Source organism: Panthera pardus, unplaced genomic scaffold (genome assembly GCF_024362965.1).
Source record: "Panthera pardus isolate Hobbes unplaced genomic scaffold, ASM2436296v1 HiC_scaffold_11, whole genome shotgun sequence".
Classification (NCBI taxonomy): Eukaryota; Metazoa; Chordata; class Mammalia; order Carnivora; family Felidae; genus Panthera; species Panthera pardus.
The window spans coordinates 13,162,379-13,190,075 of NW_026526666.1; the positions used below are offsets into that span (position 1 = coordinate 13,162,379).

At 55.5% G+C, this 27,697-nt stretch overlaps 1 protein-coding gene across 5 annotated transcripts in view; it reads right to left on the minus strand.

The window, feature by feature from the left end:
• The window catches only part of KCNC4 (potassium voltage-gated channel subfamily C member 4), a 46,662-nt gene that overhangs the window by 8,512 nt on the left and 10,453 nt on the right, over window positions 1–27,697 (minus strand). The window contains exons 2-4 of one of the 5 annotated variants that reach the window (XR_002082214.2): window positions 24,090–25,026; window positions 21,831–22,034; window positions 6,012–6,143 (exon numbers count right to left, since the gene is read on the minus strand). Coding sequence is in view for 4 of the 5 variants with exons in the window: in XM_019457785.2 (XP_019313330.1) it covers window positions 19,212–19,381; window positions 21,831–22,034; window positions 24,090–25,026 (1,311 nt within the window). In the remaining variant the exon portion in view is untranslated. Of the gene's footprint in view, window positions 1–6,011; window positions 6,144–15,479; window positions 15,835–16,129; window positions 19,382–21,830; window positions 22,035–24,089; window positions 25,027–27,697 lie in introns of those variants that run through there. The other 4 variants (XM_019457787.2, XM_019457788.2, XM_019457785.2 and 1 more) reach the window with 4 other exon arrangements.

Consider the following 27,697-nt stretch of genomic DNA (forward strand, 5'->3'; position numbering starts at 1 on the left):
GACAAACGTTCACCGAGTGTCCACCGTGGGCTGGGAAAAGTGCTCAGCAGTTGCCAGGCATACGAATGACAAGCTTCTGCCCTCAAGGAATTCACAAGGAACTTCTCCCCTTATGGCCAGCCGGCCATCCCCCACTGTGGAGATGGCAAGGAGGGGAAAGGGGAAACTATATAGTTTTGCAATTGTCTCTCTGGACTCAGGACCCAGAGTTTTCTAGGGCCCCCAGAAGACCTGGCTCCTGAGGCTAGCCCTGCTTACTGACCTTCAACACAAAAATGCCTCTGTGTCCAGACCTGGAGGAACAGTCAGGGTTGTCTGGTGGGATCGCCACAGTGCTGAGGTTGGTAAGAGCCCAGGTCATGGGCAGAAAGGAAGGGAAACCTATCTGGGTATCCTGCTTCTTGCACCCCCGGGAGGTGGGGGGGGGGAGTTGGGGGTTGGGGGTGCAGGAGGGCCAGGATTTGCTTCTGCTAGCATTCTCTGGGGATCACATGGCCCAAGAGTTGGGGAATCTTTATGGGGACCCCCCCAAATAGTTTAGGGTCCTGAAAAGAAGCTCTTATATTTCCTACATCCCCCCACTAGCCTCAGGCATATGGCAGATAGGGATCCCACTGCAGAGGGTGTTTGGCAGTTCAAACATGAGGTCTCAAGTCCAAGGAAGTGTTTTAACTCATTCAACAAACACCTATCAAGCCCCTACTTACTACCAGGCATGTTAATAATTCAAGCTATGCTCTTAAGCTGGACAGGAGATAGAGGTCTAAGTGTAATTTCTAAAAAGTTGAAAGTATAAGTCTCCTACAGATACAGAATAAACGTGTCAAAGATTTTATTTAACTCATCCATTAACGAGGTAACCAATAAAATACGCTGGTTCAAAGAGCCTTGAAGGAACTGGATTTAAAAAGAAGACACACCGGTGCACCTGGATGGCTCAGTCGGCTGAGTGTCCGACTTCGGCCCAGGTTATGATCTCAAAGTCTGTGAGTTCGAGCCCCGCGTTGGGCTCTGTGCTGACAGCTCAGAGCCTGGAGCTGCTTCGGATTCTGTGTCTCCCTCTCTCTCCGCCCCGCCCCGCTCATGTTCTGTCTGTCTTTCAAAAATAAATAGATGTTAAAAAAAAATTCAAAGGGAAGACACATCAAAATAAATTTCTTTGTAAGTTGGAGACAAATCTGGTAAGTGTCCTGCAGAGCAATTAAACTGGGGTTATCTCTCCTACCAGCCAGAAATCATTTGACTCTCTACCGGACGGTGAAATGGTCTTCTAGAGCGTGCCATCCAATAAATATACCCTGGGAACCATGTGTGTGATTCAAATTTTTTTAGTAGTCACGTTAAAAAGTAAAAACGAACAGGTGAAATCAATGTTAATAATACATTTTATTGGGGCGCCTGGGTGGCTTGGTCAGTTGAGCATCTGACTCTTGATTTCAGCTCAGGTCAGGATCTCAAGGTTGTGGGATTGAGCCCCGTGTGGGGCTCTGTGCTGAGCGTGAAGCCTACTTAAGATTCTCCCTCTCTCTCTCTGTCTCTCTCTCTCCTTCTGATCCTCTCCCTTGCTCACACGCGCTTGCTCTCTCTCTCTAAAATAAAAAAAAATTAATTAATAATATACTTTATTTAACCCAACAGGTCCAAAATACTGTCATTTTAACATGTGGCATTAGCACTTAACATGTTAAGTGCTCAAAAGCTCTATGTTGATAGCACAGTTCTAGAGAATTAAATAAGCTTTGGGTAGGTCTGTTAAACAAAGCTTCACTATGACAGGGCAAGAGTATACAGTCATCCTTTTGACCTTATCTAAATTTTGGATAATTTAAATTTTCCCTAATATAGTTAATATCCTAACATCTACATAGGTTCCTTGGCCCAATTTGCAGAAGTACAGGGAAAGTGAGTCCAAACTATGACTCTTAACACAGTTTGTGCAGGGGTGTGTGGGTGGCTCAGTCAGTTAAGCGTGGGACTCTTGATTTCGGCTCGGGTCACGATCTTGCGTTTCGAGAGATCGAGCCGCAGGTGGGGCCTGTACCGTCAGCGTGGAGCCTGCTTGGGATTCTCTCTCTCTCCCTCTTTCTTTGCCCTTCCCCAGATCATGCTCTCTCTGAAAATACATAAATAAACTTAAAAAAAAAAAAGTTTTGTGCAAGGCATTCAGGTAAATACGGAGTGCAAACAAATGCTCTTGTAAAGGTGTATCGGGGGCTGTGTGGGAGAAAATTCTGCTGGTGGGATGGGTGGATCAGGAAAGACTTCCCAAGAGATGAGTACTTTTCACAAGGTAGAGCAAATGGGGGCTGCTTCGAGCAACCTGCTAAAGCAGGACAGTGCAGAAGTTCAAAGAACACTCCTCCTTGAATGTGTGGGGAGGGAGGGACAGGAAATGAGGGTTGATGGGCCAGACAGTCAAGGGTCTTGGGCATCTCACCTCTACCCAACAGGGAGCCATGGAAGGGTTTTCAGAAAGGGAAGGACATGGTCAGACTTGTCTATTAGGAAGACCCTTCAAACAGCTGTTAGCCGTGTGGCTGGTGGAATTTTCCAATTCCTTCCCCTCTCGTTACCCCAGTGGTGAATGGGGATGAAGTCTGCGTCAAGGTTGGTAGCTAAAAATATTTCCTAGGCATCAAATTACAGATGTGATGCCCAAATCCGGAGTGAAGAAGGCACTGGCCAAGCGGGCAAGGTGGCCTCTGAGGTCAGAACAGACTAAAGATTCCTTCTGGGACCTGTGGAGGGGCTGCAGGTGGCTTTTATGGATTAGTGACTTGGTAGCCAATACCCTGGCAGCCTTTGGGGCCAGGTGAGTACAAAGTAAGAGAAATCTCAGCTTGGCATTCACTCAGCCACTGGCCAAGCGAGGCAGGCCAAGACACAGGTTTGGGCTGTGTTTATCCCCATCATCTGGATAGAGATAAGGGCTGCCTTTGATTTCTCTTGCCCTTTACATCTGAGAAGCTCAGAGTACGTCATGGGCATTCTCGAAGATGCTGGTCTCTCACTCTGGCAAGAGGAGGGTCAGACAAGGGCACGGAAAGCTGGGACGGGCACAAATGGTGCCAAGAACCAGGAAAAACTCCTGAATTTTCTCACCCTCCTTGGTCCCCCAGCTCATCAATGTCAGAGAAGAGGAAGCTAACCTGTGTTACTTCTAGTTCTATCTGAAGTGCACAGAACAAGCCACTTTGGGCCAAGAGCCTTGGCCCCAAGGAAGGTGAGAGGTAGCGTAGGGAAGGAGAGATTTCGGGATGGCTTGGTAATCAGCGTCTGTCTTGGTGGTGTGTGCAGTGAGGGTGGGCGCTGAGGGGTCTTCGGTCAGCTTCCTTACAACTGTTGTGTCTCTAAGTGGCCCGTCCGCCAGCTGGCTGTGTTCCGAATATCCGACATGGGTGCAGTTGCCTTCCCGCCACGGTTGAGACCTTCTGCTGACGAAGACCTCCTCTCTTCCGTCCTCCACCAGAGCTAACCCTCCTGCCCCGGCATCTCCTGGAAAGGCTGCAGAATGGCCTGGGCTCTTTCTCTCCGGTTTAGGTCTCCCCAACAATCCTCTAGTAGAGTCTACCTGCTCAATTTGGGAAGGTTCCTTAATGTTCACCCAGGAAAGAAGGGGGAGAGGAAGGAAGTTAAGCTTTACGAATGAAATGTCAGGTACCGGGCTAAAGCAGTAAGAATGCAGGATCTTAATCGAGCCTTGGGGGAACCTGCTAAGATGGGCAGTATTATCCCCAATTTTATAAGCGCTGTAGCTCAGCAGGCAAGTTGTCAAAGATAGCACAGCCAGCGGTAGATGCAAGGCTAGAGCTCCGGTTCTCCAGTTCCTGTCCACGGTCAGTCCCAAGGAGAGCTGATCTAACTCTAGAGAGATCTGTGATGGAGCAAAAACCCCAGAGTGACGGCTGGCTAAAAGGAGCCACCAGGGGCCACCTGGCTCCACCTGTTTTCAGTCTGTGCTGGCCCAGCCTCTAACTTCCAGACTAATTGTTCTTCACATTGGCGGGAAGTGGGCACAGCAAGTCTGATGAAAGATTCGAACCCTGCCTGTAGAATATAACATACAAACAACGTTGGCTGCAACTTTGGGGGGCTCACGCACCCTGAGAGTCCAGAAATGGTCTTTGAGACCCAGCAAGTCTGCATAGGAGCCTAGGTGGGAAAGAGAGCCAGGGTTTGGAAGGGTGGAGGAAGACAGAAACAGTGCTACGGGGGCAGGGCGGGAGCAGAGAGGTGGTCACTGACGGCCAGGGAAGGGGTCCCTGGACTGAGCGTCAGGTGCACGGGGCACCTCCCAGGGTGAAGTGTGTTGGCATCAAGTGAGGTCACCAGAAGGCATCATGGAGCCCTGGGGGTGCTGAGGGGGGCAGGGTCCCCCAGGCCAGTCCTGGCCCATTCCAGAACTGGGTTTTGTTCTACAAATGGATTCAGGAACACAACTCAGAGTTCTAAACCTCCATTTGGCAAGCGGATTAAGATTTCTCCCCCTGGGGCGCCTGGATGGCTTAGTTGGTTGAGCATCCAACTTCAGCCTAGGTCATGTTCTCACGGTTCAGGAGTTGGAGCCCCGCATCGGGCTCTGTGCTGACAGCTCAGAGCCTGGAGCTGCTTCGGATTCTGTGTCTCCCTCTTTCTCTGCTCGTCCCCCGCTCACACTCTGTCTCTCTCTCAAAAGTAAGTAATAAACATAAAAAAAGATTAAAAAAAAAAAGATTTCTTCCCCTGAAGCCAGAAGTGTCCACAATGACAATAAAAACCCTCAGAGTAACCCAAACCTTCCATCCGCCAAGCAAGGGTGGGGTGGCGTCAGGCTAACCCAGCCGCCAAGGCAGCCTGTTAAAAATAATGCTTACGTAAAGAAAACACCCCCAGAAAAAGAATCCCGAGTAATCTGGGCGGGCTGGAATAAACGCCTCCTGTTCGGACCTACCTCTGAGATGAAATGATCTATTTCTTCCTTGAACTGCTCCCCCAGTTCTGTTCATTCACGTGCTTGCTCAGCAGACACCCAAACAGTGTTTTGGGTTTGCCCAGCTGTTCTATTTCCAGCCTGTTGAGTTCATTTTAGGTTCCACGGTCGGGATTGGTCCCTCCTCCTTCTCCCTCCTCCCTTTCTCGGTCCTCCTCTTCCCGCATTTTCTCACTCCTCCCGCCCCACTTCCCTTCCGACTCCTCCGTCTCCCACCCGTCCTCCCTGCCTCTCTCCCCCACCCCCCTCCAGGATCCCTGCTCTCTGTCTCTCCTCTAGTGCTTTCTCCCACGTCCCCACTCTTCGGCTCCTATGCCCCAGAGCTCGCGGGTGTGTGTAGACAAGCCCTGGGAGAGAGGAGGACTGCAAGGTGGGGTGCAGGTGGTAGCCCTGGCAGCAGGCAGCTTGGCGGGCTTCTCTCTGGCTTCTCACGGTCAAGTACACAGGTATCACACAGGTGCTTCACGGCCACCAGGAGGGAAATGGCCTCGCCAGCCGGTCACCTCGAGAGCATCCATGTCCCGAGGCCCTGCATCATGCTTGGACACTGCCTCCGTCCTGTCATCTCCCTAGTGAATGGCCCTAGCAAGGATTTCGGGCAAAGGGTTTCTAGTGCTTTCTGTTGTGGAAGTCACGCCTGCCAAGCCCTACTCCCCTGATTGTGTCTCTACAACACGGCGGACGTGCACAGAGCACCATTTGCCTGCCTGAGCCTGGCTAGCTGTTTCACCTATTTCACCTCTCTTCGCTCCTCCTGGCAAAAAAAAAAAAAAAAAAAAAAAAAAGGCACAAGCAGCAAAGCCAGTGGCAGCTAAAATTCTGGGTGTGGGCAGTTAATCGATGACAGGAGAGGGGCCAGTGCCACGGGGCCAGCTGCAGCCTGTAGAGCCAGCGGTCAGGGGCATGGGGGTGGGGCAGAGTCAGGCTGAATGGGTTCAGGTCAAAATCGGGATGTGAAATCTGTCTGTGAGATTGCTGTCGGGCTGATCTCCGTGCCTTGGTTCCTTATCTGTCACATGGAAGTGATTAAAAGAGCTCTTACCTCCTAGGTTTGTTCTGAAGATGAATCCGCACAGAAGGCTTAGCACAATGCTTGGCCTGTCAGGTGCTCAATGTGAGCTATTACTATTTCCAGAAGCACCAGCTCTCCTCTTCTGGAGGAACACCCCAGCCTCTGAGGGAAGGTCAGAGGAATGATAACCTTTCACCTCAGGTAGTGCTCCAGGGGTTCCAGAAGACCCGTCTACCCACTTCCTCATTTAACCTTCATACCTCCTGTGGATGAGGGCAGGGGAGGTTGAATTCCCATTTCACAGACGTGGAAACTGAGGCCAAGCAATGTCATGGGACTGGGCCAGGCTCCTATGGAAACAACCCTCTCCAGCTTCTCTCTCTATGGCCCACTCGGGCAGCGGGGATTTTGCCCACATTGGTGCTCAGAGAGTTGGAGAGGGCAGGAGGCTCATAAAAGAACACTGGTGAAGACTGAGAACGTGGAATATGGAGAAGGGAAGAACCTGGGACACGAGCCCTTGGCTGGTCCACGTAGACTCCAGGGACGGTCTGAAGCCATTAGCACCAGGAGAGAAAGGCCCACTGGCCAGCCAGAGCCTGGGAAGCTGAGGGGAGTGGGGGGCTGTGGATGGGGGCACTGCTGGCAGTGGGGGGGGGGGCTGGGCTGGCACACAGTGGTGGGTGGTAGAGGGAGGGGCCCAGCATCCCAGGGAACTGTTCTGGACAGATTCTGAGACCAGACATGGGCTAGAATGACAAGTGTGAATGGCAGAAGTCAGGAGTGAGCGGCTAGCTCATTCCCTGTCTACTCTTTCATTCCTCCATTCATTCATTCATCATTGAGCTCCTGAGCACCGAGCAGGAGCTGGAGATAAAAGCCTTAATAAGTGAGTAAATAGTAAGTCCCCATAAACAAGTAAATAAGCAACAGGCTATCCCTGTGCTAAGTCCTACACTAGAGGGGTGTACCAGGTACCGTGAGGGTATAAAGGAAGAGTCCAGGGAAGATTCTCACCGGAGGTGACAGATGAGCGGGACTTGAGGGACGTATAAGTCCCTTGAGGGATGTATGTGTTTGCCAGGCAGGGGACTCAATACTGGAATATGGAAGGGGGTCCAAAAGGAGAGAGAGGGTCTTCGAGACAGGCAACTCCTATCACATATCACTTCTGATTTCCCTTTCGTGCTCCATTTTCTTTTAGTAATCAAAGCAAAGCCCAAATTCCTTGTAGAACTCTGGCCTCTACCTTGACTCACACAAGGAGCTCCTGCTTTCTCTCTCCTCTGGTCAAAACAAACAAACAAAATATCTACCCTCCCTAGAGTTCTCTGGTGTGAGGACTTCCGATAACAGAGAACAAGGCTCTTACTCCATAAGCTGAGAGGAGTTCTAGTAATCCTATGTCCTGGGAAATGAAATATACATGGGCCCTGATTTATACTACCGTGTGGATGACTGGCACAAGATACTTTTCTCTGCATATATTAGAACATGAAGAGAGGGTGGAGAGACTAGAAGGACCTGGGAAATGTGCGGGTGTTTGAGGTGCAGTAAGGGTGTAGCGTATTTAGTGAGGATAGACACAAACTCAAGAAAAGACATGGAGGGTTCTAGAAACCAATTTTCCAGTTCTGTCCAGGGAAATGCAGCTGGTCACAGTGCAGCACGCTATGTCCAGAGGGAGAGTGCTGCCATTGGAGCCTTCTCACACACCCCCTACCCTCACCATCCCACCCCCCCCCCACCAGGCTGTCTGGGAGCTGGTTGCCACCTGGGGGGGGAGGAAGGTCCTGAGAGAAATGAGGTCCCTAATGGATCTGCCAGGAGTACAAACAGTATCGTTCCCTCAGGGGGAGGAGGCAGTCCTGAGGCATGAGGCTAGACGCAGCTGGGGTGCTGGGAAGGAAACTGGTTCTGACTCCTATTCCTATAGTGCCCCCCTGGTCCACTGAGACGACAGCACAAGCTGGCCACCAGGCTGACCATGTATTGGCTTGGGAAGGGGGAGGGTCCTGGGGGAGCTTCTCGGTGCCGGTAGTGGAAGCCGTGGCAAAACTCTGCTCTCCATAGCAACTTGGCAGCCGCCACCCCAGGGAGGGCCACCATGGCAACAGCCGGGCCAGGAGCCGCTCCTCTGGGGGCTCTGGGCCTCCTGGGATCACCCCTGGTCTTCCCGAGGGCCAGCTGCCTGGGCCTGGGCCAGGCGGGACACTGAGGGTATGGGGAAAAGTCTGTTTTTGTTTGTTGCCCCCCTCCTTTTTTTTTTTTTTTTTTTTTTTTTAGTTTATTTATTCTTGAGAGACAGAGAGAGAGAGAATATGAGTGGGGAGGCGCAGAGAGAGAGAATCCCAAGCAGACTCCACACTGTGTGCAGAGCCTGACTTGGGACTTGAACTCACAAACCATGAGATCATGACCGGAGCCCAAGTCAGGAGTCAGACACTTAACCGACTGAGCCACCTGGGCTCCCTTCCCTTGTTTGTTTGATTTGAACATTTGATCATGGATATTGAATTTTAAGTGACTGTCCTTGGACCTGGGGCCTAAAGGTGAGAAACCGTGGGGGGAGGTGGTGAGTGGGTCTCTAGGGAGATAAAGAACAGAGTTGCCCATGGTTAAGGAATCCCAGGCTTTGGTCCCTACAGAGGTCCCCTCAGGGGTAGTGACACCCCAGTGGCCCCAGGCTCTGTCAGCTGAGGGCTCAGGATGACCCGGAGGAGCCCCACTGTCCCACCCAGAGGCCTGAGCTGGACCAGGAGGCTCAGAGTTCCAGAAAGAGTGCATATGGGTGAGGGGGACTGGCTTGAGGGCCATGCTGGGCCAGGCAACTTGTTTTCTGTCCCTCTTTCCCACCCCCCAACCTCTCTCCCTGCCAGCTTTGTCTTTTGCCTCTTCCCATCTGCCTTTTCCCCAGAGCACTTACCCCACAGGGCTCAGCCCTGAGGGGAGACAGGGTGAATGAGCTCCCTCAGGTGGCTCACCGGTTGGGGAGGGGGTTTGACAAGTTCCTGAAGTTCCGAAGTTCTGGAAGGAAGAGCAGGAAGAGCTAGGAGAACTCCCCTCTCTGCCTCCCTCTCTCTCAGTCCTCATTATTCTGACAGTTTCTCAGGCAGGAAATGCATAATGTAAAGAGAAGAGCTTTCACGTTACTCCCCAAGGACTCCCAGGAATGCCCTAGAAGTGAGGTGCAGAAGCCAGCTGGAGACAGCTTGGAGGAAAAACATAGGATGCAGTTCAGCGGCTGCTTATGGCACGGCCATGTCTGCCCATTCATTCATTCATAAACTATTTACTGAGCCCCTAGCACTGTGCGGGGCCCCAGGTACTTACAGGGAGGCAGGCAAGGGGCAAATACGTGGTTACAAAGCATGCTAAGCACCCCGAAGAAAATGAGCCCGCTGCAGTGATAGAAAACAACACGGGGCACTGGAGGGGGCCACCAGGGAAGTGACATTTAAAGCCACACCAGAGGGGTGAGGCAAAGGGGTCAGGTGAGGTGGGCACAGTGTTCCATTAAAGGTGGAAGAGACGCTGTGTGTAACAAAGGTTCGGGGGCTGAGGGAAGAGGGGTGTGGGGGGGCACGGACAGAGGTAGGGAGGGGTCTGAGGAGGCACAGGGCCGTGAGGGCCCCCCTTTACCTTGACAGAGTTTAGATTTTACTCAAAGTGCAGTGGGAATCCAGCCACTGTGGGTTGATGATGGGTTAACGTGATCTAGTGTCCATTTTCGGAAGGCCTGTCTGGCTGCTGGGAGGACACTGGGGTGTAGACAGGCAGCTGGGGCCCAGCGAGGAAGGGGTGAGAGATGGAAGGCTTGCGAGGCGTATTTCAGAACTAGGAATGACAGCATTGAAGTGGGCTGGAATGAGGGTGGGAGAGGTTATTATGTGTGTCTTTAGTCTACCGGTCTTTTGGCCTAGCCCCCCCATTAGAATGTCAGCTCCATGAGGGCAGGGGTCCCGCCGACTGGGTCACTGTTGGTTCCCCAGGATGCAGTACGGGCATTTGATAAAGATTTAACGTGAGTGAGTGAGTGAGTGAGTTAAGGTATCAGAGGGAGGGGTTGACGATGACACCCTGGTTTTTGCTCAGCCTCAGTGTGGATGGTGGTAGCACATGGACGGGGAGAGGAGGACAGGGAGGGAGAACCGTGAAATCAGAGTCCAATGTCAGGGGAGCGTGGGGGTGCTTTTGAGGGGCTGAGCAGGCAGGTTGAGTGGGTGTGGAGAGCGGGGAGGGGAGGGGGTCGTACTCTCTGGTCACTGATGTACATGCAACATGGAAAGCAGTGCCTGGAATAGAGAAAAAGTTTAATATATGTTTGTTGGATGAATGGATGAATGAATGAATGAACAAATGAATGAAGTTGAGAGGAGAGTTCTGGGGCTGGACCTACAAACATGGCTGTCACCAGCTTCTGGAAGGCGTTTATGACTATAGGAGTGGGTGAGATCACCTAGCAAAGTGGGTGTAGAGAGAGAAAGGAAGGGACCTCCTCAGGCCAACCCTAGTCCCCACACCGGCAATTGCTGATTTACGAAGCAGGGAGCCTAGCTTAGCAAAAGCAGAGCCTGGCCGTTCTGGGAGACTCTTATGGAATAGCCCTAAAGACAGGTAAATATGGTGACTGGGGGTGGGGGTGCAGGCTGGCCCCTCAGCCCTGTGAGAAACGGAGAAGCTTCCAGCACCAAGAGTAGAAGGCCTCTGACCCCTCTGACCTGGAGCCACAGCTCTCCTGGCTCCCTCTCCTCAGCCCGTGATGCTATGGTCAAGCCCAGGTGAGGTTCCCCGGGGGGAAAGCAGCTCCAAGCGTCCCTGGCAGCCCTTGTGGCCCCTAGAGCAACCCATGCTATCCGGGGCTGAGGCGTGGTGACCACAGCCCCAGGTGACTGGGCCAGCTCACGTGCCACCTGTCATGTTGATCCCACAAAAGCCTGGAGCCGGGCAATGAGGGCAGGTGCTCACGGTGATAACGCTGTCAGGGCCCAGGAGGCTGTAGGGGCGGGTACTGGCCACACATCGCAGGGTATCAACCCAAGCAAGGGTATCAACCGAGTCATTGAACCAGATGCACCACAGATGCCAGTCTCAGCCCTGGCATACACCCAGGATTGGCTGGAAAGAGGCAGACAGGGAGTCTAGCAGGGAGTTCCCCTCCAGAGCGAAGGACTTTGAGGAAAATCATGCCAGGAAAAGAGCTTATCTGGGTCCCGTTAGGAAGACCCGGGCTCCAGACCAGCCTCCACCGCTGAGTAGCTGCGTGGCCCCCTGTCAGTCAGAACGTGTGAGAACCGGAAGAGGTCTTCTAATTCAACCTTCCATGCCGAGTGGAAGTTCTTCCCACAAACCCTGGCACGTGACCACCCAATGTCTCTCCGGACATTTCCAGGGACAGGAACCTCGTACCCACAAGGCGGTCATTCCTATTCAGCAGTTCTGTCAGAAAGGTCTTTTTACCAAAGGCCTAGAAGGACCCAACGCTAGATGTTAATAGTGTGGCCTCCAGGGAGGAGTGTAGGACTGAGGGAGGATGACAGGGCCTTCCTTCCCTGTTGATTTGGTATGGGATGCTTTCAACACCATGTGGGGAATTTGTAATAGCAGGAAAACAAAAAGCCAGGTTCTTCTTTATTTGACCCCGATCTGTCCTCCTAACATTTCCACCTACTGGTCCCAGGTCTGCTCTCCGGGATCAGAAGATAAGCTAAACCCACTTCCCCTCAGATGCCTTCAAATACTGAAGATGGGAGTCCCTTTTCTTTTGCAGGCTGAGCTGCTCCTGCTATAACTTGGTCTCCAGACCCGTCCCCATCCCAGTCACTCCCTTCAGACAATAAAACTCAGTGGGTTGCAGAGGAAAGAATCAAGAATTCCATGAGTTGGGGGTTATGCTAATTAACAACAGCCCCTTTTCTGTGGGGGGTGGGGTCAGGCACTACCAGGGCACCCACTTCCTCAATTCCAATTGAGGTGAATGAAATGAAAACCATTAAAAGCACAAATCCCTGCCCTCGGGCTGATGACTTAGAAGTCCCATTCCATTTACAAGGCAGGAAAGCATTGGACTCTTGGAGTCAGACTAGTTGGGTTCAAATCCCAGCTTGGCCCCTTTTTGGCTGGGTGACCCAACATGGCTGTCCTGCAGTTTTCTCTGTGAAACAAGAATAATGATGACACCGGTCTCGAAATGAGTTTTTAAGAGCATTAGATGTATCGCCCGGCACTCAATAAATGTTAGCTGTTTGGCATTATGACCCCCCACTCTCTCTGCCTGCTTCACAAGAAGATGAGGGCTTTACCGAAATGACGCTAATTCATAGCACTTATCTGAAAGGTGAGGCCAGAAACCGAACTGGGGTGGGTTACTGGGGGGAAGTTGCTCCACGACGCTCCTCCTCCCCCCCAATATTTGTAAGCAATGATCATGTGCCCAGGGTTTTACAGGCACTGCTCACTGGGTTCTCCCAACAGCTCCATGAGGTAGGTGCCATCAATACTCCCATTCAACGGATGAGGAAATAAAGATTCACACGGGTTATGTAGGTTAAGTGACTTGCCCCAGGTCCCACAACTAGGAAGTCATGGGGCCAGGACTCCAAGCTGAGTGTGAGTGTGTCTGACTCCCAAAGTTGGTCTTGGACACCGGTGTCCTGTTCTTTGAACCAGCCCCCTCGTTTGGGCTCAGCCCCTGCTTTTTTTTTTTTTTTTAAATTTTTTTTTTTAACGTTTATTTATTTTTGAGACAGAGAGAGACAGAGCATGAACGGGGGAGGGTCAGAGAGAGGGAGACACAGAATCCGAAACAGGCTCCAGGCTCTGAGCTGTCAGCACAGAGCCTGACGCGGGGCTCGAACTCACGGACCGCGAGATCATGACCTGAGCCGAAGTCGGCCGCTTAACCGACTGAGCCACCCAGGCGCCCCAGCCCCTGCTTTTTTGAGGAAGCCACGGCCTTCCTTTCCCGACAGCCCTGCCTGCTGTTCCTGTGAGGTGAAGCGGACGGGTAGTCTGTTCTCGCTGAACTCTCCGCCCCTCTCCCCTCCAGAAGTCTGCACCAGCGTGTCACCGGGGACCCTGCATCTCCTTGGGTCCCCTGAGGGCCACCCTGGCCTCTGGTGCCCCGGGGCTGTTTGCTGGTTCTTGGCCCCTGACCGTGAAACGGTTCCACACTCATCTACGAAAAACAAAACAAAACAAAAACCCCCAGCCATCTTGGACGTGGGCCCCGATGCGTAATGTTGTTATGGAGCCAGAAGTACATCCCATCCCATTATGGCCTGGCCAAGCTTCTCTGAGGCCAGCCTGGCTGCAAATGGCTTTCTCCGGCCTGGAAAGGGGGGGCAGGGGCACAGGCCCTGCTTGCCCTCCGCGGCCGGACAAGATCTTATCTTTAATTGACAACTGGCAGCCTGCCATTGCTTTGCCTCGGCCGGCTCAGGCTCCAAGCCCGATTTTCTCTTGTGCCTCAAGAGCAGGCTTCCCCTCACTTCTTCCATCCCCTCTGCCTTCCTCACCCCCTGCCCCCTGTTATGCGCTTGTCCTTTCTTGGCGTGACTGAACACGGCGAACTCAGAAGTCTGTGGGGAAAAGCCTAAGAGCTCCGGAAAGGGGTGAGGAGGGAACGAACACTTGCTGTGGGCATCTTCTCTACGTCATAGGCACACCGAGGGCACTGGGCCCGGTCCTTACACGCGCGGTCTTTGAAACCCAAACTGGGCTGTTGTGATCCTCTTTCTACAGAATGGAAAACTGAGGTTGGCTGAGCTGTTCCCAAGTCACCCAGCTAGTAAGTGGCTTTGAACTGAGGCCCTACGACTCTAGACTTTGAACCGAGGCCCTACGACTCTAGTTTATGCCTAGAGTAAGAGAGTGAGGCAAACAAACATGTGCCCAGAGCTGGCTGCATGATTTACGGAGCCCGGTGCAAAAATGAACATGCAGGGCCCCTTCTTCTATCATTTCAAGACGGTGGCAGCTGAGCATGAAGGTGCGGGGCCATTTTGAACGAGCCCACAAGGCAGCAGAGCTGGGAGCCAGCCCTGCGTGTGCCTCCATGTGACTGAGCGGGGAAACAACAGTGAGGGGCACGTGTCCCCATCGCTTACCCAGGATTCATTTATTCCCCATCGCTAAGTGGTCCCGGATGTGCCACCTGTCCCTTGCCGGCCTCAGTTCGTCAGCCATCCAGTCTTCGCAATGACTCTGGCATCCCCAGGGCCTTGGCCCACATAGCACTGGTGCAATTCCAGGGAAGGTGGCGGGGGGGGGGGGGTGGCCTGCACAAGCAAGCAGGAATACAGGGGTACGCCTTCCAAACACATCTCTTCCGTGTCACAGAGGGGGTCAGGTGGCAGCGGTGGAGACCAGAACGCTGCCTGGGAGCCGGGGGTCCCGGGTCAGCCCTCTTTCACGACCCCGGGCAAGCCTGTCCTTCTCTGGGCATTCGTGCCTAGCTCTAAACGCAGGGGTTGGCAGGCATCGGTGATTCCGGGCGGGGACAGGGCTAGGATCGGAGTGTGTTGCATGTCTCAGGTGTTGGGGTGGAAGCCCGGGGAGGTCCCCACAGACACAGAGCCAGAAAGGAGAGGCGGACGCAGTCACTCGAGGCGGGAGCAGCAGGACGCTCCAGATGTCTTTATTGGGGCTCGAGCACAGCATGACAGTGGAAGGCGCGCAGACAGGGCGGCAGGGCCCAGCCTAGGCATGCCTCAGACACACACACACACACACACACACACACACACACACACACACACACACGAGGGGACAGCTTTACAAAAGGACTGACCAACGCCAGGGAGGGGCAGGGCGGGTGGGACTGCGGTGAGAGGGCCGCGGGAGGGGCAGAGGCCAAGGTTGAAGGGGTCACCTGGCCTCTGCTATTGCACGCGTCCTCTGGCCACCGGCCAGGAAGTACAGTATTGCAACTGGTCTCCGCTTGCCCGAGGCTTCCCCTTCTCAGACCCCTGAGCCAGAGGGGCAGACAGACCCCTTCCCTGCCCGTCTGCCCAGCAGCATCTTTGAAAACAAATGGACGGAGGAGACAGAACAAAAACCCCAAAATAAAAAAAGACAAAACGCCCCCTCGGTCCAGGACACAGGTAAGGTGGAGGAGGAGTGGAAGAAGCTGCAGAGGAAGTCCCCTGGAAGTCCCCCAAAACTGGGGCGTGGGGTGGGAGGTAGAACCCCAATCTGGGGTGGGGTGGGGCCAGTGGAGCAGTGACCCCGGGGGGCAACCGTGCCTTCCCCACAGGCCGCCGGCCACAGGGGAAGGAAACAACCCCGAGGGGCCAAGTCTGGCCTGCCCGCCCCCCCCCCCCCCTTGGGACTGGCAGAGCCCAGACGCTCTTTCTTGGGACATTCCACACACGTGTTCAGCAGAAACAAGGAGTCAGTGAAGAAGAGGGGGGCCGGGGGGCGGGGCCTGGGCCTGGGGAGACACAGCCTAACAGAGAAGACAGACCACCAGTAGCACGTGCACCACACACGAGTATAGTACGTACGAATATAGATACTATATGTGCATATATATTTCTTCGGTGTACAACAGAACATCAGACCCAGATGGCTCTGGGCCTGGAGGGTCACATGGGAGGTTTTCCGTCAGTCCTGTGCAAACAAGGGTCTCTGAGTCTTTCCCAGCGAAAGATTCTTGCCAGGGTTCCAGAGTTTCCCTAAGCCTCTGGCTTTCTGTCTGTCTGCCTGCCTCTCTCATGTTGGTGCCGCTTAAGAGAGGGTGAGGACTTCAGCCTGGGCATAGCTGGGCGAGAGGGCGTCTTGGCAGGTCTCTGTGTTTAAAGAGCACAGGTGTGAGACACTGGGACGCACGCTTTCGGCTCAACATTGCCGTCTGAGGGGGCAAGGAGTTCAGCAAAAGAAAGGGAGAAACAAAGAATGAGATGTTAGAAGGAAGCCAGCTGCTGACCCACAGCCTGTGGGCTAAGGACTAGGCCAGGAGCAGAGCTGGAAGGCATGGGGACCCCGGGCTAAGAGGCCAGGAAGAGCAAGGATGGGTCAGCGAATGGGGTGAGCCCCTTCATCACCCCTCTGCCTACCCAGCACTAGGCCAAGGTGACTCGTAGGCCATGTTACAGCTTATCTCCATACCTGCTCACGTAACGAGCTCCAGGAATCACAAGCCCTCAGGTCTTCAAAACCCCAGTGCAGTGGGCGGAGGGATCACAGACCTACATGCTGGCACGGAGGGAGTGGGGGACGTTCCTGGTGTGGCCTGGAGTCCAACCTGGGCGGCCCACCCCCGCATAGCTCGACCTGCCACCTACCACCTGGGGCCACTCCATTGTCCCCGGGGCGGAGGGACAGGGGTGGCTGGTGAAGAAGGTGCCTGAGTGTGCTGCCCTGTCGTGCCCGGCCACAGTTCCTCAATCTGGCAGGAACAGAGTTCTAGCAGTTGGAGGGTGGATGCCGAAGGGGAGGGTCAGGGAGGATGCACGTGTCCGTCTCAGAAGAGAAGGCCAGAAAGGAGCATCTTATTGAGAAACCCAACCCTTCTCAGTGAGCCCTTCTCGGCAGCTCAGCCTCAGCCTGGAATGTCAGTGGCCTGGGCCTTCCCTTCCCCTACCCTCCCAGTGGGGGCACAGGCAGGGCGGGCAAGGAGGCTGCTGTGGGGGTAGGGGTTTGGGGTGATAGTCTCTGACCAGGGCAGGGGAGGCCCTCCTCTCCCAGGAAGCTCTGTGACAGGGTAGTCTGGGCCCAAGGGGGTGACTCCTGGAGCCCCAGCCCTCGGGCTGGTACTCAGTCTCCCCTCTGACTTCCGGCCTACACTGAACAGACACCTTCCACCTCTGGTTCCAGCTCGCAGCTCTTCCCAGAAGCCCTGGGGGCTGACAAATGCCTCTAAGTTTGTCAGCAGGCCTGGTGCAAACTCGTAAGGTGAACAACTCCTATCCCCGGCTGCTTCCCTGCTCTGTGGGGGAGGGGGTGGGCCGCAGCTGTGAGGGAAAGGCTTCTAGAAGACAAAGTAATGGGTACAGGTCCAAGTCTACACCCAACGTGAAGCCAACTGTGCTCTCAGATTACAGGTGGAAGGGAGAGCCTTCCCCTGAGGAGGGAGGCCCAAGGTCTGGACAGGCTGAGGCCCACGTAGGCAGCTGCGTTCCTAGGCAGGGCCCCGTGTACAGTGGGTCTCTGCAAACTCCAGGACTCACTTTGCCCCTTCCCAGGGCCCTGGGAGGTCCAGAGGTCCTGAGAGGTAGCAGCCTACTCAGCCGTCCTGTTAGCTAGGTCCTCTGTTTCCCCCACGGAAGCCAGAGAACCAGGGGGGACAGGTGGGAGCCCATCTCCCAAGGCACCAGGGGCTCCAGCTTGGCACTCCTGCATCATGTCGCCCAGGGACATCTGTGCCCACCGGAGGGGTGCCATGAGCATGCCCATCCCTGTGGGAGGGAGGAGAGGGAAGGAGGAGATGGGTACCGTGGAAACTTGGGCTCCTGACAACTTGAGGGCTGCCACAGAAATAGCCAACTCAGTTCCCCAAACCAGAAAGGCAAGTCAGAGGAGAAAATAGCTGTGGCGTCCAGGCTAAACTGGACACCTAGCTCATCACATCCCCATCAGACTCAGGAGCCCCATGCAAGGAGCCCTGTGGGGCCGGGACTGAATCCGTCCTCACGAAGGAAAAGCAGCTGGGCTCTCAGATTCAGTGACGAGACGGTGCTTAATGTCTCCATCCTGCTCCACGGGGCTTCCCAGCCCCGGTCACTGAAAGGGGCCTGTCCAGGCCACATGGATGCCGCTGTATTTTCTCATCTCTTAGCGGGACATTTCATTCTGAGAACAAGCAGGAGACAGGCCCCACAGGCCACAGCAGGGCTGGGGTATGCCAGTACCCATCGTGAACACACTTTTCCGGAAGGGACATTCGTGTGTCTGCCCAAGGCTGAAGACAGACGACACTGAAATGGGGGTGCTCCTGGCACAGGTTTTTCACAACAGCCAACCTCATGAAATGGTCTGACCTTTCTGCCCAGCGCACCTTCCGGGGTGGCCTCCCAATCCCCCAGCCTCCTGCCGAGTCCCTGAATTCTGTCCTTCCATTCCTATCTTTGCCCACCCTGGAAGGAGCAGATACGGACCTTAGTCATTCCCTCTACAAAGTTGCATAATCTGACTCTAAAAATTGCCAGGCGCACGGCTCCACTGTCAGGTCTAATTCCCATCAGGTGAAACAGGAAATGGCTTGGCCGAGGCCTTCTGCGTTCCTGAAGCTGAGGGGGCCCAGAGAGCCTCCCTGGGAAGCTGCTGGGGAGGGGCCGCCTGCAACCGGCCCTGCCTGGCCCGGGAGTGGCCACGTGCGAGGGGCAGGATGGCTTCTGTCCCCACGCTTCCCCTCAGCTGCCCCTGCCCAGGGGGCACCCCTGCTCACTCAATGACTCACAAACCTGTTGTGCTCCTGGGCTCGTTAGGTAAATGAATACACTTAATTATAGAAATTAGATGAGTCTCCGGTTCTGGCAGCAATACAGAGCGCAGAGGCTGGGTGGGAGCGGCAGGTGACTCAGAGGCAGGGCTGGGAGTTTGGGGGAGCGGAGAAGGAGGGAAGAGAAACTGTTGTGGAAGCAGAGAAAGCAGCGCGGGAGAGGCACCACTGCTGGGGCGCAGATGGGGTGCGGGGCTCTGCCGCCGGGTGTCACTCCGGAGAGGAGGGCATTCCCATGCCTAGGCAGCCAATTGTGGGGCCCTAGGGACCCCCACCTGCGTGCCAGGCCAGGGCTGGGGAACATCAGGCCTCCTCTCCCAGGGCGGCACTGTTCCCCTCGCGGGCCTAGCTCCCTGCACACCAGCAGAGACGCCCCATGAGACAGCCTTATTCTTGGCTGGTCTGGGTGTGGGATGGACGGACAGACAGACAGAGATATTCAGTGGCAGGCTGGTTGCTGACTGAAGGCCACGAGGAATGAAAATGCATTTGCTGTGATTACGATGGGGCCCTGAGGGCAGGCAAGGCCCAGAGGCACAGGTCCTGGGTGGGGGGCTGGCACGTCCGGCTCAGGATGGGGACTGGGGAGGTGCAAGCCCTGGGCGTAATCTCCCCCTTGTTCTCAGGCTCCAGAGCTGAACATTCTGGGGAGCTGGGTGCTGTGGAGGAGAGGCTCAGGGACCTCGATTCTCCTGCATCTCGCCCGGCTCCCTCAGGCCCCAGGAGGTATGAGGGCTGGAGGGCATGTGAGCGTGTGTGCCCGGGGGTGGGGAGAGCCGAGGGTGCCGCTAAGGGGCCAGGTGTCCAGGTGGAGGGCTGGTGAGAGGGTGGAAGGGGTGGGAGAGCGGGAGCTTTCTTGGAGGGTAGGGTGAGCTGTATCTTGATGCCAGCGGAGACAGCCCCAGACTGGTTCCAGCTGCTCCAGCTATGTTGTTTAGACTCCGGGACTTTGCGCAGCCTTGGTGAAGAAAAGGCACATGGGTCAGAGGGGCCTGGTTCCTCATCTGAGCAGCTCCGTGGGATCCATGCTCCAGGGGACCCCGCGGGGCAGTCAGCCCTGGGCTGGTTGAGGGGTCTGGCCCGCCTGGGAAAGGCTCCCTGACGTTCTTGGGCTTCCAGGTCACCTGGGCTCCAGAGGACAGATGCCAGGGCCGCACAGCTGATCTCTGCCCTGTCATTGTCCCCAAGTAAGTTCCCTTCCAGCTACACATACACCCCCCAGCCTCCAGCACCTTTCTACACCATCTTCGGAAGCCCTGATCAGCACCGGTCACCTTCCCCGCCCCCCCCCCCCCCCCCCCCAGGGAGTTCACACTCTGACACTTGGACAGCTATAGGCTCACAAGGGAGTCTCTGCCCGTGGCTGAAGGAGCCCTGGGCCCCCTACGCCAGGTCCCACACGTAGCCCCAGTGCAGAGAAGGGAGGCACGGTCTGGCATGGGGAAAGTTGCTGAGTGCTTGCTGGGAGTTTGGCGATGCTAACTGCCACGCTCGCTTAGCAGGGCCTGTTTCCCAGCAACCCACCTGTTCCCTCTCGAAGGTCACTCTAATTGGCTGAGCTGCATGCTTGTTGCCAAGAAGCAGTGTGGAGGCATCTTGAAAATAGAGCAGCCGGGCCACACGAGCTTCCAGAGAGATCTGGCGGTGTGGTACACGCTCCCCAGCCCAGGCACGTGCCCCTCCTGCCCCGGGTGTGACCCGCTCCCCACCTCCTCACGGTCCCGCCTAACTTGTACCCTCACAGCCTCTTCCACACTGCTACTTCCGCCAAGCCCCTCACAGTGCTGGAGTGCAAACAGGGCTGTCGGGCAGTCAGCTCGAGGCCTACATGGGAGGCAGGGTCCCCTCTGCCCCACATTCCGGGCCATCACTCAGCATGCTCCAGCCACAGCAAGTCTCTGGGTCTGAACCAGGATGCAGCAGAAGCCGCTGCGTGTTTGTGATGGGGGGCAGGAGAGATAGGCACATCCAGAGCCCAAGGACTGGGACACGCAGAGGACAGGGAGACCAGAGAGACGCAGGAGAGAGTGTAAATGGTCTGAGTACCTTCGACCTGCAGCCTCGTAGCTGGGGCCTCTGGGCCATCTCCTTCCAGCTGCCAGATGGCAGCTCCTGCTGGTGACACCCAACAGTACATATGCCCACCACAGCTGGACACACACCTCTCAGCGCCTCATTAGGGTCAGGATGCCCTGGGGATCCCGTGGGGGCAGGGGCTGGGAAGGTGCCCATGCAGGCTGCATGAGATGGGCAGGCCAGGAGACATGCTTGGGGGGACAGAGGCATCACAGACACTGCCCCGACTCACTCAACCCAGACCTGGACTGGAGTTTGGGACAGTGAGAGTGGTGGGGGTGGGGGTGTGTGGATTTGGTTAAAAGAGGGCTGGTTAAGAAGTGGCCTGAGAACCCAGGGACAAGCTTTGTTTCGGGAGGAGTCAGGGTTTGTTCTGGAACTAGGTAGGGCATTTAGGCAGGTTAAGTCACAGGGACAGGGCAAGAATGACAAAAAAGTGATCAGGAACCGGGCAGGAGCACCTGCTCTTGAGACTCCTGTTCTCAGCCACTACTGGCCCTCAACCAACCTCCATCATTGCTGGCCCCCTTTTTGCAAGTAAGGAAGCCCTAAGTCCACGGCCCAGCTTCTGCCCTGCTCCTGCCATAGCTAGGGGCCTGCCGATGAATTTCAGCCTTTCCTTACAGGAGAGGACGGGCTACTCTCCTGAACCCTACAAATGCTTCAGAGCACACCTCAGAGGGGACACAGAGTCCCTACCCATCCCTACCCCCTTCCCCACCCCTTGGTCACCTGCTGGCTCTGCCTCAAGAGGCGTGCAGAGCTGGGCTGGCCCCTCCAGGGCTCCTGGACCCCCAGGGCAGGATGAGGAGGTCAGGCCTGTGCTAGGCTCTCCAAAGACATCACACCAGCAGCTCATTCTTATCCTGACTCCCGAAGGCTCTTGGTATCTCTCGGGACTTACTTGGGAAACCTTAGCTGTGTTTAAGGGAGGTCTAGGGAAAGTCTGGCAGTGACCCTGTGGAGCCAGGCCTCAAGGTCATGGCAGGAACCAGAGGAAGAGGTGGTGATCAAATGGAGGGGAAAGGCAGGGGCCGCTGATTTGGCCTGCCCTTAGCCTCTAGCACTTAGTCTTTCTTCCCTGTGGCCATGGTGGGGGGCAGGGAGGGGCGTGGGTGCTGGGCTCTGTGAACCTCTGGGGGATGCCGGAGGCCTTTTTAGTCCAGGGAGTGGGAGATCAGGGTACTCATCTTAAAAGCGGGGGCACATCCAAGGCAGAGGAGATGGTGGCCAAGGCCTCAGGGGAGGAGGGGACCTCAAGGTTTGCAGGGGACACTGGGGAGACTCAGCTCCCTGGGGGCTCTCCACCTGCCCGGCCTGGGGAGCCATACCTTTCCGGACACTACCATCGGCACAGGCATAGTCCCCGGCGCTGAGCAGGAAGCAGGCGGCTGCCTTCTTGTTTTTGTCTCGGGGGCCAGAGCGTCGCAGGGCCCGGCGCTCCTCAGGGGTGGGGGCAGAGGCCAGGGGCTGGGTGAGGCCAGCTCCCTCCTCATCGGACAGCACCGCATTGGCATCGCCGTTCTGCTTGGAGTCTAAAGGGAGCAGACAGAAAGGAGGCTGTGTGAGGGGCTGCTTGGGCCTTCCTCATGGGCTCACCTGGGGGCTCGCCAATCCCAGCCCTAGAGTGTCACTTCCCTCACCTGAGGGGGCCTGGCATCTCCCTGGGAGGGCCAGCGAGTGGGCCTGGCCCTGGGGGCAGGGGGCGGAATGCCCTCCTTCCCTCTCAGCCTTGGCCTAGGGTCGTTCCCGGGACAAGGAGCCACAGATACCCCAAGCCGGGGCTCCTGAATTCTGTCTGCCGCAGGCTGTCCCAGGAGATTAGCCTGAGGCAGGCGGCCGACTCGGCTTCCTCCTTGGGGCTGGCTCAGGCTGACACTTGGATGAGTTTGCATTCCCTCAGAGAACACCCGGCTTGCTGGGATGAGGGCTGGCACCGCCAGGGTTAAACCAATAAACAGGCCTCCACGGCCATCTCTCTGGACCCCCTGTAGGCGGTTAATCTTGCTCACCAGGCACCTCAGGCAGAGTCAAGTACCTAAAGGATTTGGAGCCCTCCGCTTGGGGCTCACCTGTCTGGGGAAGACCCTGCACAGAGGAGGCTCCAGTTCAGCTCCCACTGCTGTAGGCTCTTTGCCCCAAGGCCCTGCCTCCGTCAGGCAGCACAGTGGGCCCTTGGCTGGCTCGCTCTGAAGGCAGCGGCCTCAGCATGGGCCAGGAATGCCCTGACCACAGCCAAGTAGTTAGGGTCAGGCTGAGGTGCAGCTGACAGCAGCCACGGGTAAGTGTGCATCCAGGAGCTGGTGCAGGGACTTGCGCATTTTGATATTAGGTTTCCCTCTGAGCTCTGAAAGGGCCTAAGGGTACAGCTGAAATTCCCCGAGGCCCTGGCTGGGAGATTTCCACCCAGGGATGGGGGAAGGGGCACCACTTTGGTGGGGAAGAGGGGAGCCTGAGGGGGGTTGTTCCATCAAGGCCCCTAAATGACCCCAGGGAGTGAGTAGCCCCAGCATGTACTACGGCCACCCCCCAACAGGCCATAGGTGAGTGTTATGAGTCAGGCACCCCTCTGGAGAGTGAGTCCCACTTTGCCCCCAGAGCTTAGCCAAAAGCTGCTACCTTTGTCTCCTGGCCCACCCCCAGCCTCCCGATGGCCTGGCGTCCAAGGGCTGCCCAGGCGAGGAATCCCAGACCTCCCTCCGGAGCCCCTCCCACCACACTTAGGCTGCGGCTCTCCAGCCTAACTCCAAGTTTCTGTGGGTTAAGCCGATTTCCTTTCCCCTCTCTTGACGCAGGTGGAAGCAAACTTTCCAGGGGTGGCCTTTCCTATCCTTGAAGAACAGGATCCAGACCCGGAGGCCCTCCCCTTCCAGGGTGCAGAAGCCATTTCTTCTACCCTTCCTTTTCCCCTGCCCGACACTGTCTGGGCTACTCCCTCTCGGTTTCCTCCCATCCCATGTTAAACCCTGAGCCGAGGACTCAATCTAGCTTGTGCTGAACAGAAGGCAGCCTCCCACTGCTGTTACGTTATCACATTTATTAGGCCAAGAGACATCAGACTCCAACGTTTGGAAAGAAATGATTCACGTGTTGATGCACCTTGGCAGAACAGCTGCCCTGCTCTCTAGCTAACAACGACAGCGCCTGATGCTTGTAGAGTGGTTTTCACTTCTCCAAATACTCTCAGATCTGTTATTCATTTGGGTCTCCTCAAAGTCTTGGGGAGTAGGAGATGACTCCCATTTTACAGGTGAAGAACCCATGATCAGAGACGGTTAGTGACTGGCCTCAGGTCACACAGCACCATGGCCAAGATGGTATTTGAATTCACAGCCCCATGCACCGCCCGCCGCAGCCTAAACTGGGTGGTAAACTCACTCCACAGACCCTAATGTTCAGAAAGCTATTGGAAAACCAGAAGAGAGAGAGATTTGGCCTCGACACTTTCTGCTTTTAAAGACACATCTTACACACTTAGGGCAGCCCAGGACAATAAAGGACAATCCCAAGTCCCAAGGGCTGAGGTTCATTTGGGGACTCCCTCCACCACTGGAGGGGTGGTGGCTTTCCTTCCCAACCCCCAATCTCACCTGCCCGTTTCCTCTCAACCATACCCTCTTCTGGGGCAGGGGGGCTGGTATCACTGTAGGTGCTGTCCCGGGGCGAGGTCTCCTCAGACTTGCAGTAAATGGGTGACTCAAGCTGGGGTGGCCGGGGCACATGCTTCTTTCTTTTTTTAGGCAGCTTCTGCTTGGCCATGGCCAGGGAGTAGTACATGCCGAAGTTGTTGACGATGACCGGCACGGGCATGGCAATGGTGAGCACGCCAGCCAGTGCACACAGCGCCCCCACCAGCATGCCCGACCACGTCTTGGGGTACATGTCCCCATAGCCCAGCGTCGTCATGGTGACCACCGCCCACCAGAAGCCAATGGGGATGTTCTTGAAGTCGGTGTGGTCGTTGCCCCGTGGGTCGGAGGGCCTGGCGCCAATGCGCTCGGCATAGTAGATCATGGTGGCAAAGATAAGCACGCCCAGGGCCAGGAAGATGATGAGCAGGAGGAACTCATTGGTGCTGGCACGCAGGGTGTGGCCCAGCACGCGCAGCCCCACGAAGTGGCGTGTGAGCTTGAAGATGCGCAGGATGCGCACGAAGCGCACGACGCGCAGGAAGCCCAGCACGTCTCGGGCTGCCTTGGAGGACAGGCCGCTCAGCCCCACCTCCAGGTAGAAGGGCAGGATGGCCACGAAGTCGATGATGTTGAGCAGGTTCTTGACGAAGTCTAGCGTGTCAGGGCAGCACACGATGCGCACCAGGAACTCCAGTGTAAACCACAGCACACACACGCCCTCGATGTAGGTCAGGATGGGCTCTGTCTCCACCTCCCGCCGGAAGTGCACGCTGGTCGTGTTCCCCACTCGGTGGATCTCTGTCACGTTGCGGTCAATGTTGAAGGCCTCGTGGGTCTCCAGACAGAAGGTAGTGATGGAGACCAGGATGAAGAAGAGAGAGGCGAAGGCCACCACCTGCGGGCGAGGAGGAGAGTGGGGCGGTTGTCAGGGATGGACGGGCGCCGTCCTGTTTGTGGAGAGTGAGGGCATGGGTCACCGGAAGGAAGGACGTTAGATGGTGAGAGGCGGGATGAAAGTAGTCGTGGGCTGGAACTCCCTCTTCAGAGGGTCTTTACTCATCCGCTCGGGTATTTTAAGGTAATTCTTCCCAATCTTTGTCACGGCACACAGAAGAGACAGGCTGCTTCTGGCTGGAGGCAACTGGACAGGAAACTATACTATTGGCTACGACGCGCCCCACCCCCCCCCACCCCCCCCCGCCCTGCCCTTAACGCTCTGGCTCCGCCCACTGCTGACTCTGGCCCCGCCTCCTGCCTAGCTCTGCACCCCTGTAGAAGGGTCGTGCCTTAAAGCTTCTCAAACTGTAATGGGTATATAAATCATCTAGGAATCTTGTTAAAATCTGATTCTGATTCTGATTCAGGGCCAGGGTAGGGCCTGTGATTCTGCATTTCTAACAAACTCTCAGGAGAGGCTGCTGGTCCACAGACTACACTTGGAGTAATTAGGCTTTAGGGGCAATGGTCCTCAAAGTGAGGTCCCGGACCAGCTGCAGGAGCAGCAACACTTGGGAACTAGTTAGAAATGCAAATTCTTGACCCCGTAAACTTACTGAATGAGAAATACTGTGGGTAGGGCCCAGCTATCTGCTTTAACAAACCTTCCAGGTAATTCTGATGCACGCTAAGTTTTGAGGTCCACTGTGTTAGGGATATGCCCGGAGAGAGGGCCTGGAGGGAATGAGTCCGGGCCTCTTTCTGCCAGCTGAGTCTTAGAACTCTAGCCACGACCCCCCACCTCCTCAAGTCCCAAGTCCCAGCCCCTCTCTACTACCTTGCAGCTTAGAATGTCCCAGCCAAATGCCCAGACAGTGAGAAGTGTCTGAAGGAAGGTAGCACGTTCCATAACAGAAGACAAGGGGAGGTCTGCCCAGAATAACCACCCCTCCCCTTCCCGACACCTGGCATTTCCTGGGACACTGAGCTCCAACAAAAATAAACTGCACCCACTGGGATCGGAGTGTGGCAGGGGCTGATCCAGACGGCTCGGATCTCGGGTAGAATGATGACAGTGGCACCCGGCAGAGGAACAGCTAGGTTTAAGTGTCCAATCATTATGAATGGAGATGAAATGCATGTGTAATAGCACCAATTACGGAACCCTCATCTGTTATTCATGCAATGCCATTCACCACTGTCGGGGCACCTGTTGCTGGGGTCTCCGCCCCCTGCTGCTGCCTGTCCTGCTCCGTGCGTGGGGATGAGCTTCCTCCCTGGGCAGAGGGCCGAGCTTAAATAGGTGGACGGGGAAGGACTGTGGCCCCGTGGCCACTTGGCAATCCCCACACACTGACTTCCACCTGGCCATGGCTAATGGTGCCCCTCAGGGATGCTTTCCTCCCTGAGAGCGTGCATGAGGGAGGGGGAGAAGGCACACCTTGTTCTTAGTATTGCAAAACACCAATGGAGAATACAAGGGGAGCTGGGAAAATGAAACAGCAGCACCTCCGGGGCGTCTGGAGCAGAAGCAAGTCTGAGAGAACTTTGGGAATGAACATCCGTTAGCTGTCTGTTTTGTCCTGGCACAGCTGGGCACTTGGTACGTGTTACTGCCTTCGGTCCTCCCTGTGACCCTGTGAGGTAAGTCTCATCGTCTCCTTTTAAGGAGGAGTAACTAAGCATCAGAGAGGTTTAAATGCTTGCCTAAGGTCACATAGCCTAGAAGGGTTGGAAACCAGACTTGAACTCAGATCTGTTTACCTTTGGAGGCCATACCTTCTCTTCACACCGCACTGCCTTCACGATCAATTCACAGACCCAGGAAAGTCCTCTCTGAACTGTCAATACTGTTCCTAGCCAACTCCTTGATGACTACTATTTTACCCTTAGAGTTGTGTACCTTGGACTTAAGACAGACACCCACTGCACAGTAACATATCTTATTTACACTTGACCATGGACAGGTTGATTAAATGCAGCAAGGAAGGAGAACGGAGGTAGCAGACCACTTTTCCCACTTGAACAACTCTGCCTGGAGCTTCTCCTGTTTGTGGCTCTCCTATGAAGGTAAATTTCAAGTTCCTTTTCTGATCTCTCTCTCTCTTTTAAGTTTATTATTTATTTGAAGAGAAAGAGAGAGACCCCAAGCAGGCTCCACGCTATCAGCACAGAGCCCGATGTGGGACTCGATCTCACGAACCATGAGATCATGACCTGAGCCGAAATCAAGAGTCACGTGCTTAACCGACTGAGCCACCCAGGTGCGCCTGATCTCATTTTTCTTCCCCGAGAAAGGTGCTATCAAGGCAATACAGACCGATGTGGGTATTAGGCAAACGGCTCCAGCCTGGGGGCTCTCCGTGGCCATCCAGAGATGAGCTGGTGGTGGCACCTGTTGAGTGGCCACTGTGATGCTGGGAACCGACTCCGGGCACTGCTCCCATCCCCAGCAGCAAAAGGGGTGGGGTAAGGCGTGGAGACGGCATACCCTAGCTCTGCCAGGAAGCATGGGAAGCAGGAGCCTGCTCTCTCTGAGGAAAAATTAGCCAGGAGAGTTGGCCCACCTGGGAGCCGAGCGTGAAGTTAATTAGTGATTTGGAAAAACAAGTTCAGGAAGAGCTGCCAAG